Here is a 19,992-nt window from a genome sequence, read left to right as displayed (position 1 = left end):
GAATATTTACAATCACTATTCCAGTATAGGCTACCTGTTAATACTCCCCACCTGAGATCCATGTCTACCCAACAGTATAAAATTCCCAAACCAAATAAGGAGTTATTTAAAAAAAGTTTCCAATACTCTGGAACTCTGCTCTGGAATAGTATTCCAGTTGAGATTAGAAATGCCCACCCTATTTTCTTCTTCCAAACCCAATATATCCAGTGGCTTCAGATATGCATCTAAAATAAATAAATTCCTTTGTATGAGGGCCTCAAGGTAGATTAGTTCTTAGCTAATTGTATTACCCTCTTTAAATAAGGTCATTATTATTATTATTATTACTCACTGTTTTTGCTGTGCTGGAGTGCCAGCATAATAATTAGAAGTCACAGTGTACTACTCAGGAAATTCCAAAGCCAGTTTCACACCAGTTGCTGTGCTTATCCAAAGTACATTAACAGGTCAATATATGTACACAGGTTTCAGTTAAGTTGTTTAAAGCCTAAAGGAATATATGTTTCATTGTGCACCTCTTCAGTTAGTACTAATTTTAGTACCCCTACTTTGTGGAAGGGGCTATACCATCATTGCTTATTTTTAAGGAATTCCTGCTATTGATACCATGAGATTGGTTGGTGAGTACAGTACTTAAATTATTTACACTATTCAGTTGCCAATTTTCAAATACACGTGTTTACCAATGCATGATTCTCTGTAAAATAATTTACCGGTAAATATCAAATATGTAATCATTGTTTTGTTTATTTCTTGTTTAATATGTATTAAATTAAGTTGTTTTTCACTGTATTTAAATAACTCTGAATGTCATTAGGGGTTGTCCATAAAGGATGTCCACAGATAATACCTATTTTCCTACACCACTCTCCCCTTGTCCACTTTTGTCTGCATGCAGTTTACACCACCACCCCTGTCTGCAGATGTCCCCAATTAGCATTATACACTTCTCTGTGGTCTGGCAGTGTAATAGCTGGTGCTCTCAAAATACAAAGCTAAATTTGATAGACTGTCAATGTCTTACTCCATTTCAACAAATGCAGACTGTAGCCAGTCAAATAGGTTGCGAACAACTGGCAAACCATCATCACTGCTTTCAGTTGTGGAAGTTGATGATGTAGTTGACAGAATAAGAATAGCGCTAACAGATTCAGGCTCCACAGCACCAACTTCTGCTACTTCAGCTTGTGTGCTCACTGCAGCATCCCTGATTGCTCTTCGCAGCCTCAGGTGGAAATTACAGGCCACACTGATTACAAATGCACTTTTCAAGATTAGCAGTCAGTGACGGGCAGTAGAAATCAGATGGCATCCTCAAGAAGTTGTGTGAAGGCTGCAGATGTTAAGGCGCCAGTCGTTGATAAAGTGATCTAAATGTTCCACTGTTGCTGCCAACTGGTACATAGATAATCCCTTTATCTATGCTCTAGTGTGGAACAGGTGGAGTTAAAAATCGTCCAAGAAATATATCATTGTAGTAAGTGCAACACTGACCACGTCATGATTCACTGTTGCACTTCACAATCTGCAAGCAATACTGTGACTGTTGAATGTGCCAACTTGACCTCTCATCTGACAGTAGACTGATGTCCAGTTTTTCTGCATCACTTGATACAAAGATGCTACCACATCAAATCCATCAATAACCGTTGAGCTCCAGATTTCTGCCAGCACTTCACAGGCCTTCTGGAAATTGACCCTTTCCAACTCTATAACTCATGTCTTGCCATTGCTGTCCAAATGAGATCCATAATGATTGTGAGGCAGGATCAATCCTGATAGGTCGCGTGACAGATTAGCCATGCATTGTTCGACGGTGTTGTAGGCAGAGTGCCCTTGCGCATGGCATGCAATGAAAATTACATCCAGGTTGTTGTAATGGAAGGCTGGATAGGCTGCGGCTAGTTTTCAGAAATTGAGTGTTCTCATATGGACTGCCATCTGCTGCTGTGACCAATCGGCTTCACTGATCCATTAATACACACAACAGACTGAAATGCAGCAAGTTGTTTGAGTTCTTCAAAATCAGCAGCGTGTGTCATTGCTGTGCTACTGTCATGCCTCCCACTGCGAATGAAGATAGCAGATGGCCCTGAATACAATACAGCCACTGGTTTTATAACGCATGCATCATAGACTGATAGGATAGTTTATGGCATTCATCAATAACCCAGTAGTAATCTGGCAACTGCACATGATACTCCATGATAAAAATACTAGCTTGCAGACATCCGCAAGGTTCTTTACATCCCCTCCCCGTTGTCCACATTAAACAAACCCACCTCCCCCCATCTATGCAGATGTCCTTTATGGATGATTCCTTATTCTTCTTCATCTGCATATCAAGATGTCAGATTGACCAGCTTAATATCATATGACTTAAATATCCTTCCAAAACTATATACACAGACATGTTTTCTCATGATTACATTTGCTCACTCTCACGTGTCATAAGCATAATCCCAATTTCACACATGCACATCATTTTTTATATATCTCCGTCTCTCTCTCTATCTCAAATCATATGAAAAAAGTACATCTTTTAGTAGACCGCTGCAGTGGCCTAGTGGTTAGAGCTCAGCCTCAGATGCAGGAGGTCATGGCTGGTTCTCCAGCTGAGTCATACCAAAGACTTGCAAAAATAGTATTAACAGCTGCCTCGCTTGTCACTCAGCATTAAGAGGTTAATGTTAGGACTGGTTGGCCTGGTGTCAGGAAAATGTGACTGGGTGGGACATCATGCTACATGTCAGCGGCATGTTGCCCAAGTGCTAGATATCACTTTAAATTGTCACTGCAGACATTGTAGTAATATGACTGAAAAATTGTTAAAGCTATGTTAAAAATCCAAATCACACACACACACACACACACATCTTTTAGTTTTAAAGTTTATGTGTTTCATGGTCTTGAAAATTAAGGCTGTTATTCATAATAATGTACTTGTACATCTACTTGTGTATAACATGGCTCATTTTGTCATCCCTGTTATACCCTTAATCTAAAAACCTCTAAAACCCAAAAGTTAAATTTGGTCACAGAAGTTTTAAGTTTGAGGGTTTATCTGTATGTGACCAATACACATCTTGTTTTGTTTTAAAGAGGACCTTGCAGATTTGTTTATTATAATAAATATGCTACTCTGTTGATATTTTTGAGGGAATTACTATTATGGATAAAAACAGATTAGGTTGGTGAGTACACATACTTGATTATTCACTTTTATGTTGCAGGTTTCCTAAACAGTACAAATAAATATTAAATATGTAATAACTGTTTTAAGTACTTCTTGTTTCTTATGGAACAAGTTGATAGCTGCATCAACAAGTCCATAGAATTTCATACACTTCCACTTATCCCCCTATTATTTTGGGTGGGGTGGGGTGGTATGTAACATTTTTTTTACAGCTAAATGATTTATATGGCTATTGCATGGTATTTTTCATAATACGGTATCATTTTGAGGACCCAAACCATAGTGCTATATTGGGATCCCACTGTACTGTGAAATGGTAACAATGTGGATTTGTGAAAATATTTTTAATTTTGCATGTCTTATTTTAGGCTGTGTCAGAAGAAGGACATATTTAAGGCCAGCAGCTTCATACTGGCAATTGGTGAAGCTGAAGAGAACAGGAACAGTGCAACAGCCATGAATAAAAGCAAGCAGGCTACATTGTTCCAGAGTTGGGGAAAGAGGAAGAAAGAGCCAGAAACAAGGGCAGACAATCATTCACTTGCCAGTATCAGCCATAGCATTTGCCCAGAGAGCTATTCAACTGTTGATCCTGAAATTATTGATCTTTGTAAGGCTGTGGAAGAAGATGAAGATGATGAATTCCTTCTTGAAGCACTGGATGATGCTGGCACAGGACAGAATGGTAGTTCATCTAACTCAGATATAGGTCCTGCAAAATGTTCAACTGCTGGTGATAAAGAACAAGATAACAATGGCGATATTTCTCACATTTCGATTGGTGCAGATCTACTGCCAACTCAGTACACACAAGATAATAGTTTGCCAGGATTTGACAGAGCAGCCGGTAAACTTTGGATTTATCCTACTAATTATCCTGTGCGAGAATATCAGTTCAACATTATTCAACAAGCTTTATTCAAGAATACCCTGGTAGTGTTACCCACTGGGCTTGGCAAGACCTTTATTGCATCTGTGCTGATGTACAATCTGTACAGATGGTATCCTCGGGGGAAGGTTATTTTCATGGCACCCACAAAACCACTTGTAGCTCAGCAGATTGAGGCCTGTTACAAAATCATGGGCATCCCTCAGAAGGATACTGCAGAGATGACAGGTGAGTTAAATACAACCTTTTTTTGTTGGTCAATACTAGTGTGAGGCCCTATATCTTTTGTTATTTTCATTACTGAAATCAGTCATTGGCTGCAGTATACGAAGCTGGCTCCACACATGTAAAAATTGTTTTGACAATAATTACATTAATTTATGATGAGTGGATGAGAGGTTCAACACCTGTCCATAGGCACCATGAGTATATATTGTACCTGATGAAGCACAGGGTGCTGATAGGTATTCAGTTGATACAATGAAAATATCAATTGACTGGTAAAGGAAATGCTGTCTCACAACTACTTTTGAGCTATAATTATAGTGACTGGCAGTAATTTTCACTGATCCAACAGATTATTGATGGCTGGGTTTTAGTGATTTGTCAGCAAAATCTCTAACCACTGGATATTGTATTTGCATTAATTTTGAGCCCTTTTGAGATACCGAGGACTTGTAATTTGATGAAATCTTCTGTTTTCCTCTGTGGAATTTGTATTCTTGTGATGGATGAGGATGTGTTGCAGTAATAAGTGTATGGCTTTTATATTGATGTCATATATAGGAGTAGAATATGTAAACAAGATGGCAATTGATATTTCTTACCAAACTAAGAATTAACGGATACATGTACATTGTTTGTTTTTGTTCCTTTTGTCATTTTAGGAAATATGGGGCCAACAAAGCGGGAAAAGGCATGGTGTGAAAATCGTGTGTTCTTCCTGACCCCCCAGGTAATGGCAAATGACCTCAGTCGAGGGTCATGCCCAGCAGAAAAAGTCAAGTGTCTTGTTGTGGATGAGGCACACAAGGCCCTGGGAAATCATGCCTACTGCCAGGTAGGGCACCTTGATAAGTATGTGACAGCTAATAACAGTTGTCACAAAATACGTTTTTCAGACAATCCTGTTGGACAAATACACAAAAATTTTAATGTTTCATTTTCACATCAAATTAGTTACGGATCAGTTATCAAGTTTACTGTCTTCAATAAAATAATATTTGGAAGATAACTCTCAGTTTTCCTTTCAGGATATTGCTTTTCAGATCATTGCAGTCATTTACTTGTAACTCAGGGAACAGGCTGGACAAATTAGATACTTAACTGATGATTTATTTTATTATATGGATAATAATTAAGATAAATCTATTACAACAACAATAATGAATAAAAGTAGCATTAGCAACAACATCTGTATGGTTAATACGTATATAAAATTTATCATGTACTCTTAATCCATCATTTAACAACTTCAAACGTTACATTAGAAATTTACAAATATTCTTATGTGAAACAGTTTCTTAGTATTTTTTTAAGATGTTAGTGACCATTTGAAATTAGAAGAAAACGACAAAAGATACACCATTGTTTATTGGTCCATTAAATTGGTATTAAAACTTTTTTAGGGTAGAAAATATAACTCGTGTAACATGGGCAATCAAGCAAAACTTTATTTCTCTATTTAAAATTCGTAAAATATTTATGAGTCAGCACTTTATAGGTTTGGTGCTAAAAGTAGCTGCACCACATCTGTTGATAATATTTTGTGTTCAGTTTCTTCATTGCCCTGTAATTTGCCAACTTTCTTGAAATATTTGGCTGCCACTGGTACTTGTGATGCAATCTGAAAACAAATATTTATGTACAGTGTATTAATTATTTAGTATGTTGGGTCTACTATATATTAGTACAGGTATGTACTTCCAAATTTCGATATAGTCCTACATTTATATTTGGTTCCATTATTCTCACTGGCAATATATTATATTGATTCTTTATTTTCCTTTTGGGTTTTATGTATGCTTTGTGGCATGCAAACTTGCTTAGGGTGATTTTTAAATAAGCACTTGATATCAAAGGGAACATTTTGGTTCCTATTGCTGATCTGATGCTATTGTTGTTATAAAGTCTCTGGACAGTACTCAACATAAATTCTTTCAAAATCTGATTTTAATCATAGCAACATGGAATTATGTAATTTTCTTAGGCAAAGACAAGAATCACATTACTATGACTGCCAATTCAGTTCCATAAATATTATGCAAGATGCACATGCTAATAATCAAATGATACACAATCATTACTTGGGAATGCGGTATCTATTTCAGCATATGGTGGATGTTAGTGCTGTCCTCTTAAATTAACAATACACAAGAATCACTAACAGTAATCAAGTTAACTGCTATTTTATAGGTTGGTCAGAAATAAAAATTTTGATTGTACTGCAGAAAGACCAAATGTAAAATATTAGGACTTCTTTCTGGCATGTCAGTTAGATAAATTGGTATAGAATTTGAGTTATGTTTCTTAACATTACAACTGTTTATACTCAAGGTAACATGGACGAATACTTTCAGTCCATAAATGTTACATGTGGTTGTTTTTTTAATGTCAGTCATATATGACCATCTTGAGAGTTCAGAAAAAATACTGGTGTTTCCTCATTGAATTCTATAATTTTAATGGTTATCATGTATCTCTAATGAAAGATAAACAGTTTATATTTAGTTTATTTGTTGTCCATTTAAAGAGTTCTTTTTTTGTCACATATGGAACTTACCTGTTCATATAAGTTATGTAACATTCTTATGGACATCTTCAGCAAGCATCCTCTATCAGCTGTAAACAACCTCTGATTGGTTGTATGATGTTTTTTTTTACAGCTGTAAACAAACTCTGATTGGTTGTATGATGGTTTTTTACAGCTGTAAACAACCTCTGATTGGTACAATGATGGTTTTTTACAGCTGTAAACAACCTCTGATTAGTACAATGATGGTTTTTTTCCAACTGGATAGCAAGTGTACCATGTGCAAACTGAATGCCATGTGCAACTGTTTGGATTTTTGGTAAAAATAGAACCCAAAATTTTACTTACATAACAGTGAAAGCAGACAGACACAGACATTTTTTTGTTGTAAATATGTAAATTTGTCAAATGTTGATATATAAAAGTAGTTTTAAGTTTTCTTTATTCAGACATTATTCAGACACAATGCACATTTTACTATTTAATTTACAGAAAGTATTATGATAGGTGATGTTGAACTTTACATAATTGACAGACGTATCACGTGTAACAGTGGGGTGATACGAAATAAAAATTTTAACATTTTTCCAACCAGCAAGACAATTTTTACAGGTTAGAAATCAGAATACTCTAAGTTTGTAGCAAACATTCATAGTGTTATGCATTTTCAATGAGCAACGAGTAATGTCCCATTTTGATCCATTTCTAATGTAATATTTTCAGAAATGACAGAGGAAATTAATAATTACAAACAAATGTTTTAGGTCATAATTGTCTTTATTCCACTGTAACACATGAACATATATAATAAGTAATATTTATGAGCAATTCAACTCTGAATTACTTTTGAGAGCCTCTTTTCAACAAACACTAGCATGAAATCTGCCAATTACTATTAGATTTATAAGCAAAATGGGCAGACTTAAAGTAATTAAAGCTTAAAGATAAATTATCACTTGACATAACATATGAAACCACGTATTAGTGGTAAATAAAAAACCCTCACATAAATGCTTTGCTCTGTTCTTATTTATTCAAAAGCACAAATCAAGTTAAAAAATGTAAAAAATTTGCCAACTTTGATTTAGATTCACAACTTTTAAAAATGTTTATTAAGAAAATATGATATTTAGCTCTACTGGTCATAGATCAGAAGAGCTTATGGGAGGATTGCCATAAAATATTAAACACGGGGCCCCGAGTGGCCGAGTGGTATAAAGAGGTCACCGTTACAGATCACTGCCATCTCACCTCTGTCTGTGTCGGTTTGAATCTCGAGTTCTACCTATGTGGGCATGTGGGAAAGCTTGCCAGTAGCTTCTCGTTGGTTGGTGGATCTTTCCAGGGTTTTCCTAGGTTCTTCCTCCCACCATTAATACTGACTGCCATGTATAGCCTATCTTGCGCTGAAAAATGGCATTAAACCGCACAACAGCAGCAACTTTACACACAAACACACACACACTCATCCCAAGATCTAGTTGTTCCTAAAGGAAAATGGTGCTGCTCAGATATCCAATAGTGACCATCTTGTAAATCATGAATAGATGGCCATATTAACTTGGGATTTTCACAAGAAGACTTTCTGTGCTGTCTAGTTGGTTCTCTGTGATATTGGTACCATCCATTATGGGCACCATGCCATTATATATGAAAATGGTTATGACGTGACACCTAGAAAAGCCACCATTGCAGCTATATTGAATACTTTTTATTGCTACTCTTTCTAAATAGAAAGACATATCGATATGGGTTTTTTCTACCAAAACACTAATTATGATATCTAGTTAATCCTGAATGAAGATGGTGCCAATCTGATCTCAAATATGGCTGCTACAATGAAGATGTTGAAAATATTGTCACTGTTTATACTGAATGGGTGGTCATATTAACATGGATTTTTCATCAGTCTTTTAATGGTAACTAGTTTGTCTTAAATAAAGATGGCACTGATCTTATGACCAATATGAATGCCATAGTGGCGAATTTGAAAAGTCTGATTGCTCAAGAATATTGTAGATGACTTCAGCACTCAGCTGTTAAAAAATGGTTCTATGTTGAAGTGATAGGGCTGTCAGTGCTAAAATATTTAGAAGAACTTATTCATTAGATGTGTTGGAACTTGTGCCCTGTTCTGTAGTTATTTGACATGGGTTGATCATTGGTTGGCTTTTGTCATGTTCACAGGGCATGTCTGACATGGTTTATTGGATGACGACCTCAGGATGGCATGCAAGGAATAGCAATATATACACAGTAGTCATAAATGTAGCAGAGTGAGCAGAAGTAATTAATAAATAGAAATAAGAAGATTATATCTTCGCATATTTTCACGAGGATGAGCTCCACTAACATGATCTAGATTATATGAGAATTAGTAAACAATTTCTGATGCCTTTAAGCAATGGATTGTAAATTGCATGTCAGAATTGCCTATAGTACATAGTATACTCATTCTAAGTCCAGTCCAGCTGCACACTGCACAGACCCAGATATGCCATCATATAATGTGCTGGCAGAGCTGTGTCTTTGTTGCTTGTTAGCAGGAGTCAATAAAACAAAAAGAATATATTAGACCATATTCTGCCAGGGCATTATGTGAGGACAGATCAGGGTTCATGCACAGGCATTCATCCAAGTGTTCCTAAATGAAAATAGTGTTGCTAGACTGCCAATATGGCCTGCATGTTGAAAATTTTAACAGTCATTTTGACATGGGATTTCTATTAGAAGACTTCTTATTATATTAACTTGCTCCTAAACGAAAGTGGCATTGATCTGATGGTCAGTATGGCCACTTTGGTGGCCATCTTGAAAGACTTGTTGTGTCTAGTCCTCCTGAATGGATGGTTATATCTTCTTGGAGCTATCACAAAAGGACTTCTTATGAGTTGATCCATATAAAAATGGTTCTATCAATGATGGCTGTTGTTATTACTACTACTTTTGAGGAGTTGTCATATCAACTTGGTGCTTTAATTACAACATTTTCACTATTTGTTGTTGGTCCTAAATGAAAATGATGTCAAAGTGATTTACCAAAATTTACAAAACTTTTTAACAGCTACATTTCCTAAAAAGATGGCCAAACTAAAGATTGCTGTAAAAAAAAAATCTTTCTTTAAAATGATGCTGGTTTAAACACAAAAATGGCTCTCTTGATGGCCATCCTGAAATTTTTTATTTAGGGCTTCTCCTGAGTGAAAGTATTACAGTATGAACATAAGAATTTTTCACTAAAATACTTAAGTAGGTGGTTTTCAATGAAAATTATTTCTTTTGACCTCTAGCATTACATACTAGTATTTATCTGGAAAAAATGTTATCATTCCATTGATGGCATTGTCATGGGTTTCTTGACCTAGCACTTGTTTCAATATTTAATTTGTTCTAAATGTAAATGGCGCAGAACACCAGCATAGCTATATACATAACAGAGCTTCACACTCCATCAATAAGCCATTAAGAAATGGACCTCCTGGAAGTCAAATGACACTATTGGCTGAAGCAACAACAAAACATTTAATTTATTTGCACCAGTATGTGATTATTTGTGCTAACAATGCGATTTGGATGATAATGATGATGATGCGGTACTGCTGTATATACTTTGTGCCATGAAACAGTACCATTAGCAGCACTATATACATAACAGAGATTCACCACTCCATCAATAAGCCAGTAACTTAATAAGTCTAGAACTGGGGTGTCATGCCACAGACATGTAACATGATGTCCCACCCAGTCACATTATCCTGACACTAGGCCGACCAGTCCTAACCAAACCTCTTAATGCTGAGCGGCTAGCGTGTACATTTACATTGTAAGGAGATTTAACAGGTGAAGATTTAGATAAAAAGAGAAAGTTTCTAACTTAAGAGTATGTATACAGTGGATTGATTTCTTTTTACATATTGATGGTTGAATACTGAATAGGTGATATTGTAATGCAAATAAAGCCTTCATATGATATCATCTGATAGCGAGGATATCACATGGCAGAAATTCTGATCATTTATAATGAAAGATACATATTCAGAAGCTCTGATTTCTAAATGACAAAAAAATCCCATAAATAGACTAAACATATGTGAGTAGTTGTACCATGCAATCAACAGAATTTCAAATTTGACAGTAATAGCACCCACAAATTTGCTCCATCTGTGTAAGTTAAAACAGAATTAGTTCGTAAAATACGTTTGAGAGAAATCAATTAACACATGAGTCAGTAATATAGAGTCTGATTTTGAATTTTTAATTGGACACATTGGTGTTTTAGCAGATGGTAAAAGAGGCTACTAGCTCTGGCATCGCCTGTATATAGCAGAATGGCTTCCACAGACCTAGTCCAAATATTCAAGCTGCCAACACAATGACTGATAGGTTGTTCCTTTTCAAAGACTTGACACCTATTAATTTTTGTGTACTGTAAATACCATTCTTACAATGTCCATGAGTTTTTATCCTCGGATTTATGCATTGCCAACTATAGATGCATTGTTGCTTGAGAATTTTGAACAGTCTTAATTGGAATGGTGTATCAGTCTTAATTGGAATGGTGTTCCATTAACTCTTCTTGGCTTAAAGCAAATAATGTTATATAAGGATTAAAAGTCAGTGGACAGATTGTGTACACTGTTAGCTCAGACAATTTTTTTTAAGGAAGATCCATTTTTGCCAAAGAGGACTTTATGGAATTGTGATGCTTCTCAAATGTTAGGATTTTCCAACTGTGAAAGTCAACCTTTTTTTCACTTGACATGGTCATACCAAAGGGATTAATCTATGAACAACCATTGTGAAATTGAAAGGATAAAAGTTGCAATTAGGGTTTTAATGAAAAAGTCTAGATTATGCTCAGAGTATTTTATTACATGTATTTCTTATTTAATATGGCAAAATTAACAAGAGAAGTTATCTAAGGGAATATCAGATATGGTTTCAATATTCAGCAGTTAAAAATAAGGAAAGGACAGGAGAAATTGGCTTTTTTCTTGGATTCCAGATTCTTTTCGTCAGCAGACCTTTAGTCTTTTGTAGGGACTCTTGTTTTGATTTTGCTAGACCTATTTGTTGTTTGCAAGACTTCACTAAAAGTTAGTTTCCTTTCTCAATGTTCAGGTTGTGAGGGAATTGGTCAAGTACACACAAGACTTTCGTGTTCTAGCATTGAGTGCCACACCAGGAAGTGACATTAAGGTGATGTATATATATGCACTTTCCTTTACAACAGTGTAAAATATTTTTATAATGAATGTTTTTGGATCAGCACAAATAATTTTTCATAACAAAGTGCTCATTGACATAAATTGTTTATATGTGTATCAGAGCTCATTTAAATTGCAAAGTGAAACAGCATATCTCAGTAATTTAAGACAAGACATATTTAATCCAATGTCATGCAACTGTTCCTTTATAAATGTCTCCCACCTTGCTAACACCACACAGACACACTTTGAGGCACTGCGTATATCTTTCAGAGACCATCAAAGGCCCTCAAAAATGAGGACAAATTATTTCTTTTGCCAGGTAAAGCAGGGAGAAGCAAGAGACATTCATAATTATACTAAAATGATGTATTGAAGATTTTAAAATTAATAATAAAGGCTATTTCATTTACTCATACGTAGTACACAGGGAAGTCAGTTTTTGAAAAATATATGTAGAGGAATCTTTTTTAACTCATTTCATATGAAAATGATGCCCAGTTCTGAAATGCATCTATGGGTGAGTACCCCCAATAAATGGGACTTTTGTGAGTCCACTAAGAAGACTACTTGTGCAGAGTTGCCTGCCTTTATGAATTTTCAGTGAAAGTTCCACATTCCATATCAACCATATTCAGGAAAATCTAAATTGACCAGGAGTTATGTTGAGACAGGTAGGGAGAGTACTCAGCACCAATATATAAATCTGGAATTGATAAGACTTTCATTTACAGGTTCATAGAATGTGGCTTTTTATTGTGAAAAAGAAAATGTTGATAAAAAGATTGCAGAAAACTGTAAATGGATGTAAAAAAAAATGGCAGCAGATATGTGGAGTAGAAGATACATATAGTTCATGAGGAAAACTAATGTTCATTCCGAGGTAGTTACTGTTTTGACCAAATATAATTGAATGAATTATAATTGTTGAAAGGACTCTCCATTTATTCTCAATGGACTTTTATTTTTACTGACTCTAACATGAGAAACGCTCATTAAAATGATTCTTGGATTCCTGGACCCACCACTTCCAGCATCTAAACATATGCAAACATCTACAGCCTCACTGCATCTCTATCATTTCTAGGGCCTTGAGTTTTATAGCATCTTTCCCTTCAGAATTGTGATAAGGATTGTAAGACAGAAAGTCTCAGGACAAAAAGTAACAATTTGAATTTTCACAATTATGAGGTACATGTAGAACAAATAATCACATAGTCACGCCATGAATTTTGCAATTTTGCTGGTTTTTATATAAACAACACAACTTAATTAAAGCCCTAATGCTGCCATTTATCATAAATGTCACCATTTTTCTAATCTAACTTAAGTTTGAAAGGATGGAAATGATTTGTTAAAAAGCTATCTGACCTAAACCTTTTTTTGAAATAATGAAGATATTAGGTTTAAATTACATTCAAATATTCAGTTTAGAATTAAGGGTTGCCTCCCATTGATTTAATCAATAAAGTCTCTGGTGATTGTGTTCTTTTTCGGGAGTGTTTCAAAAGTAGAGGTTTGATATATTCAACAAATTTTGTTAGTGGCTAATCATAAAACATCTTTTGCACATGGCACACATTCGAGAGGGAATGAAGACAGGTAAGCCCATATTTTTTAAGTGGATCTGGAAAAAAGCATGGATTAGATAAAAATAAGACTCTGACAAGTGAATATTTGTGATCTGCTGGGGTGCTAGAATACTTTGAAATGCAAACTTGGGTTGAAGACAGTCTGACACAGTGTGGTGTGAACTTATTATGTTTACAACAGTGGCATCATCAGATCTTGTGTTAGTGGCCGAGTGGTCTAAAGCGCTCACCATTACGGATCACTGCCATCTCACCTCTGTCTGCGTCGGTTCGACTCTCGGATTCGGCTAATGTGGTTATGTGAGAAAGCTTGCCAGTAGCTTCTCGTGGGTCGGTGGTTCTTTCCGGGGTTTTTCCAGGTTCTTCCTCCACCATTAATACTGGCCACCATGTATGGCCTATCTTGTGCTGAAAAGTGGCATTAAACCCTACAACAACAACAAGATCTTGTGTTCCAGCTTTTATTTGAAATCTATTGACCTATGGATGTATCTAGTCAACATTGGGTAGATTAACACACACACAAAATGGCAGGGTTTCTCAATTTGATGGGCAAATTACATGGCTGATAATGTGATGAAATGTCATCGTTATCTGGTTTTATTGGAATTTAGTGATGTTTGGGACCAATATTTTTTAGTATTATTGAGATGATTTGGCATATAGAACTTTTTGCATGTAAGAGCCATATGATTTCTTAAAATATTTTATAGCAGTTTGTAAAAAAATAAGAATATACATAAGTACTATAAAAAAATCACATTTTTGTAAATGTCACTGCTAATCCAAAAGTTCATTAATGATGTAATTTAAATGGTTAATACAGTAATAGACGTCCATTTTGGAATGACATCTTTGACAAAACCTTGGATTTTTATATTTATTTTATAGACTTGTGTTTGAAGCTATGGAAGATAAAGTCATTAAGTGCAAAAAAAAGGTTTAATTTGATTATTATCTTGTTTCAAACTTAATTAGAGATTAAAACCAAAATTGTATCTGTATATCCTAATCAAAGCTACCTTTTCCAGCCTAAGAGTAAGCCTTAAATAAACCTCAATGATCTCAATGTTATATGCTTGTTTTACAATTTGCCCTTAATATTTCAGTTGCTAATCAGTTACCCTTTTCCTGTGAAGCCATCAGTTCATCGTGATCATTAATAGTAATAATTAAGAATAATAGCTAAAAATGATTTTAATACATTTTTGAAAAGTAAATGTGTGAAATTTGAAGTATGATTTTAAGTCCAGTTGCTTTTGTCCTGCATACCCACCATTACTATGATAATTCAAATTATGACTTCTTGTTCTTTGACTTTCTATCATGTATATTTGTGACTTTTTGTCATGTCACTTTCTTTCCATTTACCAGTGATAAGTGGACTAAATTTGTACATACTTGAACTGTAGTTTTATATTCTTGGTTAAGTGTGTCTGTTTAGATCAGGTTTCTTGCATCCTGTACATGCGTACCTGGTATGATAGAACTGTTGAAGGGATGCACAAATACTATACCCCATTATAAAACCATGACATATTTCACTCTCTTTAGCTTGGATTAAATTTTCTGTTTGAAATTTATTTCTCAAGCTCTGTTTATGGTATAATCAATAAACTTGATAAATGTATGTATTTCTATTTATAATAGTGGCTCCTGGCAGATATTTGAATTACCACAAAAGTTTTAGGGGCCTGAATGGCAGAGTGATCATCGGCATTTGCCTTTACAGATCACTGACATTTCTCCTCTCTCTGTGTTGGTTCATGTCTCTGGGTATGTGAGAATGCTTACCAGTAGCTTCCCATGGGTTGATGGTTCTTCCAGGGGTCTTTCCAGGTACTTCTTCCACCAGATGTACCGGCTGCCATGTATAGCCCATCGTATGCTGAACAATGGCGTTAAGTCCACAAAAACAGTGACAACAAATATTTGATTGCCAAAATAAATGAGAGTTATATTTGTTAATATGACAAGATGTATTCTTGATCAGAATGATTAGAGTTTGTTGTTAGGTTGTTATTTATTAGCTTTCTTAATGTTATGCCAAATTGGCTTGTGATGTGGTCCTGTGTTTGTTTTCAGTTGTCTTTACTTTAACAGATGCATGTTACCACTGCTATGTTTATTCTTAGATTATGATAAAGCTTGGAATATAGGTTTGTGTATCAGTATCTTGGATGAGTTAAAATTAGAGATCAGTAGAATGAGATTATTTTCCATTGTATTGAACAAGCATGTTACCACTTTAAATGCCACACTTACCTGACTTTGATCAGACTTGGAATATTTACTTATATCTTCAAGTTGAGCTTGATAATGAGCAAGAACCATGCATTAATTAGTTTATATAATATCAAGTAGGCTGAGTTTTTATTGTATCAAGTAGGCTTTGTTACCAATCTGGTGTCAGTATTTCTTACCTGGCTTTGATCTGTCTTGGAATATTTGCTTGTATCGTCAAGATCTCTAATCAGTTCTGTATTGGGGAAGATAGATGCATACTACATTTGTGAGCTTGCATCTGATTGGCAGAGCTTGTTACCATTTGGGATGCCATATTTCTGATTTGATTTTTGATAAGACTTGGAGTATATGCTTTTATCATCAATAACTTGTGTGTTTGGGATTGAGCAAGATTCAAGCATATTAAAAAGGCAATCACACATGAGTTTTTTACCACTTATTATCAGATTTTAATCAAAACTGCTAATATCATCAAGATCTCTGATGAGTTTTATAATGACTTAGACCTATATATAATAATGAGGTGATGCGCTTCAAATTGGCTGAGCATCTTACTGCTTAGGAGCTTAAATTTTAAAATTTGACGACTTTGATCAGACTTGGAATATATGATTATACAAATTTGGCACACACTCCTGTACTTTAATTGAAGATTGTAATTTCACACACACTCCTGTCTTGCAATTGAAGATTGTAATTTCACACACACTCCTATGTTGTAATTGAAGATTGTAATTTCACACACTCCTGTCTTGTAATTGAAGATTGTAATTTTACACACACTCCTGTATTGTAATTGAAGATTGCAATTTCACACACTCCTGTCTTGTAATTGAATATTGTAATTTCACACACACTCCTGTCTTGTAATTGAAGATTGTAATTTCACACACACTCCTGTATTGTAATTGAAGATTGTAATTTTGCATGCACACATTCCTGTATTGTAACTGAAGATCGTAACTTTACACACACTCACCTGTGCTGAAATTGTGCTTCAGTACTCGATGCCTGGCATTTTGTATGTAGTGGGTAAAGATTGTTATTACATTAAGCACAGTTTCTCAAACACTAATATATATATAGCCATGAAACTTGACATGTGTTCTCATCTTAGGAGGTACTACTTATCTTAGACAAAGTTGGTCATATGGACCTATTTTTTGTGCTCCAAGGATTACATAAATTTTTGCTTCAGCTCAATTTCTCTGACACATTTTATGTATTGTCTTGAAACTGTGGGGGTTTGTTTATATTGGTAATTACTAGTTACTATGTACAGTGTGACCCTGCTATAGCACTCTCCATTTTAGCGCAAATTCGGATATAACACGGTCATGGCATGGCTCATGAAATTTTAAATACATGTCTTTTTCTCGCAGACGAAAAAAATCTTTCTGAAAAGTACAAGAAAAACCTTAAAAAGTTTATTATCATTTTAGGGAAGGGATTGCGCATGAATAATACAAAGATGATTGTGGAGTGGCTCCTGAAATTTTATGTGTATTTTTCTCGTACACGAAAAAAACATTTTTTCTTCCTAAAAGCATGAAAAATAAAGCATAAAATGTTTATTCTAGGATCGCGTAGGGCTTCACCAATGTTGCAAACTGCAATTTTGTTTTCCTAATTGGTGGCAAAATATAACATCTGGCGATTTATTTAAATTGGTGACATTATTGGCTGTTTAAACTTGTATGTACAACCATTGGTTTGGAGTGGAGAAATTCAAAGGCCCCATGAATTGGAAGCCGCAAACCTTATATAAAATGCACTGAAACTTATCTCTCGTTACATAAACAATTTCTTTGTCCATATGGACAAACCATCTTAACAGTGCATTGTTATATCATAATCTGCTTATGTTGACATCGAGCATGAGTACTGTATGTTGTGAGATATCTGCTTTTTTGTTGTTGTTGGCATTTCTGGCAGCGGGAATCAACCAGATGAGGCATTATTGCATAATCTATCTTTCATCATATTTTCAGCCGCTTGCTAGTAATTACCATATTTACATAGACTGACATTTGTGCGTGGATGGTATGTAAAATTCCTCTTCTTTCCACTCAGAATTAAATCCTTCAGAACACCCACATGTTCTGTACTAATCCTTGTCATCAGACCAGAACACCTGCGTCTCTTTTGTCTGTTGACCCTTTGTTAAATTGAGTGGAAGGCAGCATCACTCTGCAACCACAAATGTAATTTTTTTAAGAATCTTCCTTGTTGGTTTATTCAATAGGCAGGGAGGAACTGTAGCTACTATTGAACAAACTATGGCCAGTTCCTTTTTTAAAAATGTAACCAGATAAAATAGTTCGCTGAAATTTCAAAGAAAACATTACCTTTGAAACACTGACTGTTATAAAACGTACTAAGTAAATGCGAAAAAAATCAGTCTCAATCATGCAATACAATTATTTGATGTTGCCGTCACAATAAGAAACAGGTATTTGTTTGGTTATCTAAAGCTGGCCTTTAGCGGTGACTTCAATAATGCATGCACATTTCATCAAGGAATGCTGACTACAATCTTCAATAAAAACAAAGAACTTTTCTTCAGAGAAGTCAGTACCAAACTTAAATAAAAGCAATGGAATCTGATGGATTTTTGCATTTTCCAACGTGACTGGAACACGTATACTGTGCCATGAAAGTTTCCTTTTTGCAGGGAAAAAGTTTGTGCTTACGAATGCTACCAACGGCAGCTTAACATGCAAACTAACTTTTACCAATTTGGGACGTACTGAAAACCAAATGTGCTTCATCATTCGTTATGTGATTGTGCTATGTTTATCCATAGAGTTCGGACCTATATGACCTGTGACAAAATTATTGAATATTTTAAATCTGTGTGGATTTTTTTCGATGGAATTACTTGTATTGTAGATTCAATGTATGTGATGAGATTCGTGGGTGAGTACACGGTGTTGATACTCTATTCATGCTATACATAAGACAGGTATATATAAACAGTATACACATTTATGTACCAATCCATGGTTCTCTAAATAAAGTACAATATTATATATGCCTTGTCTGTTTTCACTACAGATGTATTTCCCATTTAATATGCATCGACTTAAGATGGTAACTGTACCAATTAAGCACGTATTTTACTGCCCCCAGTTTTTACCTACACACCACACACCTCCTCCTCCTCCTCCCCCGCCCCCAAATTTGTGCTAACTGACCTGGTTGCTTATAACATGGTTCGGTCTATAACATGGTCAGGTTTTATGGCTCCCAACTACCGTGTTATAGCAGAGTCACACTGTAGTTAGTTTCTCTGACACTTTTATTTGTACAATTAAGACATTTGATGGGTGTTTTCATTACGGAGGGTTCTTCTCACCAGGTTGACCTTGGGAAAAGTATGTAACCTCCATTTCCTTGGCATATAATAACCATTAACGTGTAAAAAAGTGCATTAAAACTGACCTGCTAACGAAGTACTTGCCAAAGTTTGTAGATGGCTTAAACATTTAGTAAGAAATTAGTATATATATTGTTTTAGGGTCAGAATGTTAGAGGTCAAAGTCACTGACTCTAAGAAGAAAAATGGCTTTTACATAATAATTTTAGTTCCAGGCTTCATACCTTGGACTAAATTTGTGGAGGCCTTATATTAAGATTTGGATGAGGCCTATTTGATATTGCGGTCAAAGTGTACATATTGTACAATTTATCCTCTGACAATCCAGCCATTTTTGTATTCCTATGGGCCCATCCATCATTCATTTTTGATTTATTGTGCAGATTTATTGACCAATCAGTTGAGGTAACTGTGACAATGGTTTCTGCACTATAACTTTAATTGTGGTAAGTCAGGTAAGAAATTAATGGTTTCTGCAGATTAAAGTTCAAGACAGCATGCCTTGACCAAAGGTTGAGGCTATTGAGACCCAATGGTCAGTAATCCCCAGATTGAACCATACCCTACTAGTGCATATATTAAGGACTATGAAAGATGGGGTGGGTGTACAATGTTCCATTCTCAGTTCTCTTTTTATAATCTTTGGTACAGAATGTTAGCACCAATAAACAGCATTATGCATGCAGTTTTTTTATGGTATTTTTTTATGGAACTAAGAGTTGATAGT

At 35.2% G+C, this 19,992-nt stretch overlaps 1 protein-coding gene across 1 annotated transcript in view; it reads left to right on the top strand.

Annotated features, from left to right (window-relative positions):
- Window positions 1-3,571: 3,571 nt before the first annotated feature.
- LOC149805381 (uncharacterized) overlaps window positions 3,572-19,992 on the top strand; it is a 68,437-nt gene continuing 52,016 nt past the window's right edge. Inside the window, exons 1-3 of the mRNA XM_089949857.1 lie at window positions 3,572-4,316; window positions 4,976-5,148; window positions 11,962-12,039. Of these exons, the coding sequence (XP_089805983.1) occupies window positions 3,656-4,316; window positions 4,976-5,148; window positions 11,962-12,039 (912 nt within the window). The 5' untranslated portion in view covers window positions 3,572-3,655. The remainder of the gene's footprint in view (window positions 4,317-4,975; window positions 5,149-11,961; window positions 12,040-19,992) is intronic.

The sequence above is a fragment of the Sinohyriopsis cumingii genome, chromosome 2, assembly GCF_028554795.1.
Source record: "Sinohyriopsis cumingii isolate HCF-2022 chromosome 2, ASM2855479v2, whole genome shotgun sequence".
Taxonomy (NCBI): domain Eukaryota; kingdom Metazoa; phylum Mollusca; class Bivalvia; order Unionida; family Unionidae; genus Sinohyriopsis; species Sinohyriopsis cumingii.
This window is presented reverse-complemented; position numbering and strand designations above follow the sequence as displayed.